Genomic DNA, 12057 nt, shown 5'->3' with positions numbered 1-12057 from the left:
GTTTTAAAACAATTTTGTGAAGTTCACTCTGGAACTTGCTTCTATGACATTGCTAGTAACAGCGAATCCATTATGCATCAAGTTTGCTTAACCCTTTAGCACTGGCCATATCCAACCCCAAAATTCTTTCTCTTCTATGTTCAAACCAGCCACACCTACCCAACAATATCATTCTAAAAATAAACAATCATCAAAATCTCAAAGCTATGAGATAGTGCATGATTAATCCAAAACAATGTGAATAAATATCACATTTGATGAAGTAATCTGAATGCTAAAAGATTAAAATTCTTGTCCAAAATTGTATCTGATAACAAGTCTTTAACTCTTTAGCATTCAAATTATTCCATCAAATGTAATGTTTCTTTCATTCACATAGTTTTAAATTAATCATGCTTTGAAATTTTGATGATGTGATTGTATATTTTCAGAATGCCATTGAAAGGTAGGCATGATAAGTTGGTTCTGACTGATCAGATCAGAACATAAAACAGGTAGCATATTCGGGTTGGATATGGCCTTTTTAAACGCTAATGGGTTACAGCCTATATGATGCCTTGGACATATAGTTGAGTTATAATGATGTAGTGTTTGAAAACAAGAATTACAACGATGTAGTGTCTGAAATAAGATGTTCTTGAATGACAAATTTATGCATGCCATAATATCAAAACTATAGTGATATCCATGGGGCAGCTGATGGAAATGTGCTGGATTGTTGGGATGGCCGTTATTGTATGAGCAGAATAGTTTTATAAAGACATCCATTTGATATATAGTTGTCAACTAGACATTTTTTTCACTTGAATTTCAAATTCCACTTAATCAGTTGTTAAGAATTTCGTAATAACCAATGCATTCACATTAAAACAGATGAACTTTTGACGCTCTTAAAACAAAGATTTTTACTTTTTCACTAACTAAAAGCTCTCATTTTAGTCCCTTCATATTAGGACAAAGAACTAGAACTTGATCTTTTAAAGATTCAAAGTTATCAACCACCTCACCAACAACAACACTGAACACCTTTTTGATCTCCATGTGTCTAACACACGTGGACATGCCTACAAAGTCAGAAAACAACACAGCTCCCATGACTTTCGGAAACATTTTTTCACGCTCAGAGTTGCTGAAGCATGGAATAAACTGCCTGTGTCAGTTGTTGACTGCCATGACACTGCATCCTTTAAGGCCCTCATGCTTTCCGAAATCCGCCGAAACTACACCTGATTATATATACACTTTAGATGAGTTGTAGTGCACCTGAGCACTGTACACAATTATTATTATTATTATTAAAACTTTTGGCATTTTTGTGTTTAAATGGAAAAGTATGCTTGGGCAATGCATGAAAACAAAGCTTTGTTACATCTGCATTTAGATTTGACCATTTTGTTTTAACTCTCCTCACTATGAACACATTTGTATACAATATTTTCTCACTTTTCTGCCTGTTAAACTATCCATCAGTTGGTGTGAGGTGTTTTTTACCCATTTCTTTTCCAAACATTTCTGCTTTTCAGCACATCAGCAGCCCCATTAATTGAAGCATTCTTTCCACATAGCCAAACTAATGTTTAATGTTGATTCAATTTTACTATCTTTACCAGATATTACTCTCTAAACAATCTATGTTCTCATTATTAAGTGTTGATTTTTCAATGTCCGATCTGATTTTTAATATCTCAAACAGTGGCTGTGGAATTTTTAAATAAACAGCAACTGTGCTGACTCATCTTGGGTTACTTATCCACAGACATTCAATAATTCTAGTCCTTTGCTTTTTTTTTTTTTAAAGTTCCATCATTGTACTGAGGAGTGTTTTGTAATAATAGCATTTATACACTTTATATTAAGTAGAAAACATAATAACATAGTGTGAATAAATTTGGAAATCAGAATTTCATTGGGATCTTTTCGGTTTGAACAGCAGTTTTTTCTAGCGGTGTCATATGAAATTGTCACCCATAATTATGACCCTAGTATCGATCTATTGCATTTCAATCTATTTTTTAGGGTTAGGGTTAGTTATGGGTATCTTTTTTTCTTCACAAATGTAAATAAACCCAATTTTTTTCTTAAACGAGGGACATATTCATACGGCACAGAATGTTTTTTACCTCAATAGACGTCAGTGATTGGTTGAAATTGCAGAAATTGAAGAAAAAAAAACAACAAATATCTTACAAACTATAGAATTTTCTCAATAAAGCCAAGAGAAAAAGATGTTTTATAAACACATTCTACCAGTATACGAAGTTTAAAATTTTTTAGTTACCTAGAAATTATGTTAAAAACTGCCGTTCAAACCGAAAAGATCCCTTTATTGAACTCTCTCAAAGATTTCATAAGGGAAACAGAACCACGACCGATGTTCCTCCTCATGCTCGCTCACTCCCAACCTTAAAGACGATTCATGATGTACACCAAGCAACTCTAATACCAACCATGCTAATACACCAGTATTTCCACTACCAGCACCACCATATATGATTCCACCACCTTACCCCGTCTCCAAAACCAGTGAATCTGTTGCTTTGATTATCATAGAAATAAATCATAGGTAGTGATAGTGTAGTGGTTTACTTGAAAAGTTTAATAACTATCTGGGGTTTTTTTTTAAATTCCAGTATTTTAATTAATTTTGAAATAAAGTGTTTGAGCCAACTAATTTTTATAACAATAACCATTGATAATACAATCAGTGATTTTATACACACACACATATATAGATAGACATTTTCAGACACAAATATTTGATGACGGGTTGTTTAAAAGAGAATTCAAAGAAAATCAATTCCAAATAAATGTTGGGGCTCTATTACAGATTACAAGAGCAACATAATGAAAGTAATATGAAGTGTAAAAATTTAATAATACCAATTCACAACGCTTTCGATTCAAATGAATCACAAGAGACATACAAAAACTGTATAAATTTATTTGCGTCTGAAATAACATATTCATCATTAAAACGAAACCAATGCTTTCATTATTGTACACGCATTATTACTTTCATAATTTTGCATTAAGGTCAAAATGCGTACGCCGAAGTACGAGTATTTTCATAAAATTTCTCGGAATAGGATACTAGAGAAGTTTGAAATTTTGTGGCAAATTCTGAGAAACATAACAGTTACTAAGAAACAGAAAATGTTTCCGTTTCCTGCTCTGTTTTGTAACTTATATGAATGACTTTCATAGCAACGCCTAAGGCGTGTTGTTTGCAAAGTTGCGTACGAATCGAGGCAGCTCGGAATTTAAAAGAAAAATATCTACTTCCTCACAAGTTATTTAGTTAACTAGGAAGTTTGGATTTGATTTTTCCATTTAAAATGTATTTATCTGTTGTATAGATAAATGTATAGATAACATTTCTGGCACGAGTCAACAAAAAGAGCCTATACTCGTCACACGACCTGTTAGACAAAGTAGTCAAATCTCCCACAAATAACAAACTGCTTTGTTAAAACAAACAAAAAAACTGAATACATTGGAGATTGCAGTTCTAGATACACTATGTCTGGAAGAAAAACAAAAAAGAAAACAAAACCGTTCACTGCTGTAATGCCTTTTATCGTACGTCTGCCAGATCAGGGCTAACCTCGATTCACAACATATTAACAGTGATTCATGTAATTATAAAGACAGAAATAAATTAACATTTTGTTAAAGTGATTTGTTTTTGCTTCTTTTTAACTTTCTTGACAACATGTTTTTATTTGACTGAAATATTTAGACAAAAGAAAAGAACGTGGTCTTGGCGCCGTAAATGCTATGAAATGGCGGTAATTTCTCGTCACCTAGGACAGACGACTTTTCTCAGGACGACCACAAAAAGCTTTTTTTATCACAACGCAATGATTTATTTATACATTTTAAAATATGCTGGGATTTTACACATAAAATAAGCCGAGATTATCCAAGCAATTAGTAAAGAAAAACTCCTTGTTTCCGAAAACAAGGGATATAACTCCAAGAGGGTGGTTGAATTGATCCGGAATTTTTGGACAATATAGACAACGAAGATTGGGGAAAACAACGGGCATATTCTGGTCTCTTTAAAATATAGTAGAAAAGGTTTTACTGAGGAGGTCTAATAAGACTGAAACATCCGTTTCAACACAATTCTTCGTATGCAAGACCCTACAGAAACTATATTTTGTATGCAACCGAAATTATATACAGAGTTCTTAAAAACACAAAGGAACAAACGGAAAATTCACACACAAGGCGGGACGTTGCTCCACACATACACAATCATATAAAAGATTACATTTAAAAGCTAGAGGGAAGAAGTATACAGTATAAGAGGTAGTAGAATTTATTTAGTTCTCCGAGAGCCTTAAGGACTGCTTCACAGCTTTCCCATGTTCTATATTAACATCAATCACAACCGCTCATGAGATATACCGTATGAACGAGGAAAAGTAGACCAACATTGTGTACAAGGGTAAAGAAATGTGACACCGACAACTAGTGTGACTTTTCACGGTCGTTTGATTGACTGAGAAATAGTCAATGTTCAAAGCACACCCTTCAATCAGTGAGTGGAAGGATAAATTAATGTAATTCGAGATAACACGGGAAAAAAATTATGGGGATGACCACGGTCGGAATGCCTTATATCAAAGGTCGGCTGGATCAAGGCTGACATGAGGTCAAACAACCGAGTTCGTCTAGTCTAGATTCTAAATCTAGATGACATGGAATAAAGGTCACATCACATGTCCGCAAAGAGGTGGGGGATAACAAACAAGCTTACTTCAGTTAAGGAGTTAACGAGGAACCCTGCACGTGGTCATTCGACCTGCTAGAAATAGCAGCAAAATCTCTCACAAATCATTCTTACTGTTATAAAATGAAGACACGTGAGATATTGGATAATGTAGTCCTAGAGACCTTGTGTGAAAAAAAAAAAGGTGTTGGAAATAGAACGTGTATCATCCTCATCGTAATCCCTGCCCCATCAGAACTGACCTGAAGCTAACTAAATCGCATTAACAACCACATCTTATTTTAAAGACAATTACATCATTCATATCAGGGATTCCCAACACGTGCATCTAAACCAAAATCTTATTCAAACCAAATCGTGAATGATTTTTACAAATGAGAGAAAGAGTAGTCCAGTACATGTTGCTTAGTATCGCTATTTCTTCCAAGCAGGAGGGAGATTCGCTAGCGATCGAGTTTCTCTTCTGTCGCCTGCAAGATCGCATCGAGAGAAATCCCGAGTGGCAAATTAAAATAAATACAGCAATTATGAACAAAATATAATATACACACTGACAATAAACATCTTCGTTTGTGTTACACACACACACAACCCACATGAGGGAATCCCGGTTTGTTCTCTCTACCGGATTGCTGAGCGAGGAGGGCAGACTATTGCATAGCCCTACCCGCCCTTTGTTACACAGAAAACGGAGTGAAGGAACTGCCACCATGTCGAATAGGGGACGAAGCAACAAGAAATAAGTAGAGCGATACAGATCAGGGTTTGAAGTAGAGAGGGGCTTTCCCAAACCATGTCTGACAGATAAACATGTCCCTAAAAGTGTGTGAGTGTGAGTGAATATGTGTATGTATGTATGTATATATATATATATATATATATATATATATATAAAACAGTAAGATGGTTAATGGTTAACTCATTAATTGTTGGCATTTCGTATGAAGTTTGGAACATGTCCGCGATTCTAAGAGACAAGAGTTCTGGTGACACGGAAAAAAAAAGAGTATATCTGTATAGTTTAAGAATTTATAGGTTAGAAACATACTGTTTTGTTTTGTGTGTGAGACAGAGAGAATAGATAAATAGGCAGAACTAGGAAAACTAGGTATATAAACGAATAAATGTTATGTTTAAACATGTAAAAACCGGTATAGCTGGAAAATAATGAAACTCTGAAATATACGTGTATTTTATACGTGTGTGTATACATATAAGCGTATGTAAATATACATGTGCGTACGTGTATACTGGTTACACTGTATGTGTGTGTGTATATATATATATACATATAATGGTTCATATATATATATATATATATATATATGTATGTATGAACCATTTAATAGAGTGGGATTAAATAGAAAATGGAAGGGAGTGATGATATGACTAATCTATCTATATGTATGATGAAGAGAATGTGTAGATGGGGACAAAATGTATCAGCGAAACGTGGATCTTTCTCAGGGGCTAAATTGAAACAGCATAGCTATGAGACGGGAAAAGGGGGCAAAAGAAACATTTGTTGCGTATCGACAAGGATAGTTCTATTTTCTAACTCAAATCACTTCATAGCACACTGAATATATATATATATTTATCATTGTAGACTGACATTTCAAATACTGGTTTTATCAGTTCGAATGCTTGCTACGAGAGCAAGTGTTCCAAAAAAAAAATTAAACAGATTAAGACATCAATTAATAACGGTGACGTCTGTTGCAATTTAATAATAATAAATATACATACACACAAAGAGAAGACATGGATTAATTTATAGATAAAATAAATAATACTTACTTTAAAGACACCATTCCATAATCCATTCTGATCATGCTCTTTAAACTGTCGTTCGACACTGGTCGACATGCCTCCAGTTGCTTTCAAGGAATAAAAACTAAGACAGGAGTACAGAGAGAAAGGGAGAAAGCCAGGGTATATAAATTATATTTCTCAATCTTTATATATTGATATAAATACTCTGTCTATTATAATTTCGGAAAGTTTTAGTGTTGGCTGATTATATATGTATATATATATATATATATATATATATATACACACACACGCACAAAGATTTATGTATATGCCTGTATGGATGTATATAATGTGTTATGATGTGGTGTGAATAATCTAACGGGAAAAATTAAGAGAAAAAGAGTTCGTGATCAGGAGGAGATAAAACTCGGATGTTACTTGGTGAAAAGCAGGTTACTCTTGCGATACCAACAGGCGATTTCTTAAGAGATTGATCAATTGAATCAAATAGCTGTACTACATGAATGATAACATACATACAAGGCAACGAAGGCAGACACTCGAACTGCTAGAAATAACAGCTCAATTCCTTTAAATTACCCAGACCTAAAAAGTGAGCGACACAGGGTAATGTACCAGATATACCCCTATACGAAATGGCTAAGGCAGGACACTTGAGCATAGGCCTGTTCTATCCGGGCTGACGGGGCAAAAGAACATACATGTGTGTATGTATATATACTACGTATATACATATACGTGTGTATGCGTAGCGAAAGTGTTTCACAAGTACACGTTGTATCGTTTACTTTACAGGAAAATGCAATTGTTTCAGTATTAATGGAGCTTCTCTTTCAATTATATTTTAGATGAATTAGATAATGATACAGTAGCGAAATTCCTGAAACTTTTACAAAGCCGTTCTGGTGCGTGTGAATAGCTTATTCTCTTTCTCTCCATCTCTGTAGCACTCTGTCTTTCTCTTTCCCCCTTCTTTATCTCTTTCTCTTTTATTTTGTCTTTCTATATAACTCGCTTTCCCTTCTGTCTTTTTAAATACTCTTTATCTACTGTGCCCCTCTCACTCTGTAACCTTCGTCTCCCACTTCCTCACTTAATCTCTGTCTTTTCCCCTCTTTATCTTATTACCTTTCTATATAATACTCTCTCTCTCTCTCTCTCTCTCTGTTTTTTAATTATCTTTACCCCTCTTAATTCTCTTCCTGTCTCTCACTTCATAGAATTCTCTCTCTCTTTAAAACATTAGCTTTCTCTTTCTTTCAACGACTCTCACTCTCTCTCTCTCTCACTCTTTCTCTCTCTCTCTCTCTCTCACTCTCACTCTTATTAAACCAGAGTATGAAGAATAAAAGAGAAACCGTGAGAGAGGGAGAGAGCTATCACCCTAGCAGCAGATATTGTTTTCACCAATCAGAAAGGTTGTTGACTTCTTGCTGCGGAGCTTCTCTGTTGCTTGGACAACTGACAAATGAAGAAGCTAATGTTTTCTTCTTTCGTTGTTATATTTCTTATTTTTAATAAGTTTCGGACGTTAGTTTGCTCTTCCCTATTATCCCCTTTTTTTTTTAATCTGGACAATATTTACGTTTAGTGTACAAAATGAAAAACATTTTTTTTTTCTTTTACTAGGCTGCCGCCTTCATGGGTTTTAATCAATCATTTTAGTATATATTTATCGAAAGGCTACGCTACCGGGGGTTTTTGGGGGCTGAAGGGAGGACGAAGGGAAGCAACTCGATACATAAACATATACAACGTACTTCGACACAATTTCCGTCTACTAAATTTCACTCAGAAGGCATTAGTCACTCTAATGATAACAACAACAATAATATGCTCTCTCACTCAATAATAAAGAAACCTACTGTGGTAGAGACCCCGGGCCGACCAAAGCTTTGTGTGTGGATTTAGTGGACAGACACTGAAAGAAGCTCGTCGTGACGTGTGTGTCTGTCCCTTACTACCGCTTGACAATTAGTATTGGTTTGTTTACGTTCCCGTAACTTAGCGCCTCGGCAAAAACAGACAGGTGGAATAAGTAGCAAGCTTTCGAAAATAAGTACTGGGGCCGATCCATTTGACCAAAACCCTTCAAGGTGATATCCCAGCATGGCCGCAGTCCAGTGACTGGAAATGTAATAGATCGCTAAAGGTGTCGAGTGATGAGATCGAAGTCAAAAATAAGTAGATGCGAAGCGAGTAGTTTCATTTCCACTTTCTGTGCCCTTGCGTGGGTTAATTGACAAATAAAACGAGGTCACCTACAAGCACTGCAAATTTATGAACATAAATATTTCCCGTTGATGTCGAAATTCTAGGGTAAAAAATATATGAGGGGTCTTTGACAGGGAATGTAAATGTAACAATACTTTGCTATTCAGTCCCTCCTCCGCCTCGTCCAAAGTGAAAGCTTTTGCAAATCTGAAAACTTCTGTGTAAAGTGAAATGCGTGCTATTTTATTTAGAGACATGGAACAATGGACCGCCTTCTTTCTTCACCCAGAAGGAATTGTCGTGGACCAGAATTGACTTTCTTGCATTCATGATAATTCTGATATCAAGATCACTAATATTTGTGTATTACTCAGCAAAAGTTAAAGTTTTCAGAAGGTGGAATTTAGATATTGAAGGGTAGAATATATATATCATTTATTTATTTATGTGTTTCAACCAAGTGGCTGCGGTCGTGCTGGAGGACCACCATGACTTTCCCTCCTTATGCTGTGCTCTGTGCACGTTCCTTGCATGGCTCTTCTCTGCCACTAATCAAGACTTTCGATGGAACATCTGGTGTATAAGAGAATTTGGCATCTTTGCCCTCAACTATGTCTCATTTCGAGCCATCGGTTCGTCTGGTATCGTGGATAGGAAAGTGTCGAGTTTTGTTTTGAAGACCTCTATATCCATGTCTTGCAGGTCTCTCAATTGTTTTGGCAGGGCATTAAAGGGCTGAGGTCCTCTGAAACCGAGGCTGTTGCAGTACCTTGTTCTTATGTGAGATGCAGTGGACGGTACCCTTGGTACTATGCAATGGCTACCTGTGCGGGCATTCGTGTAGTACTTGATGCCAAAGTTTGGTATCAGTCCTTCCAGTATTTTCCATTTGTAAATTATTACATATCTCTCCCGCCTACGCTCCAGGGAGTAGAGACTTAGTGCCTTCAGTCGCTCCCTGTAGTTCATCTTCTGGACTGTGGCAATCTTTTTCGTATAGTGATGCTGAATTGCTTCGAGTTCTGTTGTTAGCTTGACACTGTATGGTGACCACAACTGAGAGCAATAGTCTAGGCGGCTCAAACAAATGTCTTCTATAGAGTCAACATGACTTTTTGATCCCTTGTTCTGAATGTCCTCAGTATCCACCCTGCCAGTTGTCTGCACTTTGCTGTCAACTTGACAAAGTGCATGTGAAATGACGCATCACTATACATGCTGATGACCAGGTCTCTCACTGTTTGTGGTTCTGGGATTGCCAGTTGGGGGGCACTTGTGACCTTGTAACGCAGTACTTGAAATTTTTTTTATCATTGAACCGCATATTATTTTGCTTTACCCTCTTGTATATTGCATTTAGGTCATTCTGCAGGCATATGACATCATCAGGATTCTTTATTGCCTGAGATAGCTTTGTGTCATCAGCGTAGCTAGTGACAATGGCTGTCTGAGTAACCGTGGGCATGTCCAGAAGGGCTACTATGAACAGTAGAGGCCCCAGGACAGTTCCTTGTGGAACACCGCTCAATATTTGCGTTTCCCTAGATAATTCTCCATTGGATGCAACTGTCTGACTTCTACCATTCAGGAAGTCATGCAACCACTCTCCTAATTTACCAGCTATGTCAAGGTTTCGCAGCTTGTGACATATCATGCCATGATCAACTTTGTCAAAGGCTTTTGCAAAGTCGAGATATATCACATCAACATTTGAATGGTCAAGTAGCTGCCCCAGGACCCAGTCATAATGCCGCAAGATCTGTGTGAGGCAACTTCTACCTGGACGGAAGCCATGCTGGGTCTCATTCAGCAAGTCATTTTCTTCTAAGAACGCAATCAACCTCCTTCTGACAATTCGCTCCATGACTTTGCTAATATGTGAAGTCAGAGAGATGGCCCTGTAGTTCCCAACCTCTGCTCTGCTTTCACCTTTGTGGATAGGACATATGATGCCTTCCTTCAGCTTTTTCGGATGGTTACCACTTGCAAGGAAACTCTGGAAGAGTATCCGGAGTGGTCCCGCTAATTCTTGTTTACATGACTTTAGGGGGACAGCTGGGAAACCATCGGGGCCTGTTGCCGAATTTGAGCTCATTTCGTTTATGGCTGCTATTACATCTTCGTCTTCAATGTCAATGTAGGTAATGGATGCAGTCTTTTTCTGCTGACTGATATTGTCAAATAAATCAGCTCTGTTATTTATCTGCATGTGACTCAGAGGAGAAGTGAAAACACTCTTGAATTGCGCACTGAGCACTTCACTTATCCATTTGGGGTCTGCAGTCAGTGAGCCATTAGGCAGGAATTTTGTACTGTGCCGTGGCAGTCTCCTTTGCAAATCTATAGAAAGCCTTGGGGCTCGTTTTTATGCTTTTTACGGCTGTCTTCTCCTTCTCCACTCTCTCTCCTTTTCATGGAGAGTTTAATTTTGTTTTCTATTTCTAACAGTGTTAGATTAATTTAGCCCTTTTCCTATCTTCCATTTCTCTATTCAACTGGTTTGAGACCTCTGTTCTGAGTCTCATAAGGATTTTCCTGTCTCTGGGAATTCTATTCGCATGTTTGCTGGCCTTTCTTTCTGACACATATTTGGTGCATATATCTTGTACGGTTGACATAAAATGACTTAGTTTGAGGTCATTGTCTTGTATAGAAAGGCTGTCATGCCAGTTTTGATTTCAAATCTCTTTGCGAATTAACTTCCTGTCCGCCCTGTGGAAATTCAGGTTGGAAATGGCTTGAGTCCTCCTGATGGGGATGGGTGTCAGCGGGTTGTCTAGGACCATACATTGTTAATTATATAATGTTATGATCTGAAAGAGATGTAAGTGTCACTTTCACATTATAGATTAGGCTCGCGTTGTTTGTGAAGCAGAGATCTAAAATATTGCTCCCCTCTGGTTGGTTGGAGTATCACTTGTTCCATGAACAGCATGTTGGAGAGTTCTAACAGAGATTTTGCTTGGCTTTGTTCATGCAGTGACATCCCAGAGAGGATGTGGCCTTCTGACCATTTAACATTTGGGAGGTTAAAGTCGCCTAGGAAAAGTATATTGATGTGTTGGACCAGATTTGTCAAGATCTCTTCTATGCGTCTGAAGATTGAAGGCTTCGAATGTCCCGTCCGTGTTTTTTGTATCGTCTTCTAAATGTTTTACGTTCTTGTCCCAGTTTGTATTTTTCTACATATAATATATATATAATATATATATATATATATATATACACACACACATATATATACACCTGTTTGTTGTTTACACACCTGTCTTCATCTTTTGTTTTTTGTAAATTCCAACCATATATATATATATATATGTATATGT

The 12057-nt window shown here is 36.8% G+C and overlaps 1 protein-coding gene across 4 annotated transcripts in view; it reads right to left on the bottom strand.

The window, feature by feature from the left end:
* The window catches only part of LOC115221558 (tyrosine-protein phosphatase non-receptor type 1), a 111245-nt gene extending 103653 nt beyond the window's left edge, over nucleotides 1-7592 (bottom strand). The window contains exon 1 of one of the 4 annotated variants that reach the window (XM_036510872.1): nucleotides 6539-7592. In XM_036510872.1, coding sequence (XP_036366765.1) covers nucleotides 6539-6607 — 69 coding nt within the window. In that variant the 5' untranslated portion in view covers nucleotides 6608-7592. The remainder of the gene's footprint in view (nucleotides 1-6538) is intronic. The other 3 variants (XM_036510871.1, XM_029791760.2, XM_029791759.2) reach the window with 3 other exon arrangements.
* Between the last annotated feature and the right edge of the window lie 4465 nt (nucleotides 7593-12057).

Source organism: Octopus sinensis, linkage group LG18 (assembly GCF_006345805.1).
Source record: "Octopus sinensis linkage group LG18, ASM634580v1, whole genome shotgun sequence".
Taxonomy (NCBI): Eukaryota; Metazoa; Mollusca; class Cephalopoda; order Octopoda; family Octopodidae; genus Octopus; species Octopus sinensis.
Note: the sequence above shows the minus strand (reverse complement) of the source record. Positions and strands in the feature narration are given on the sequence as shown.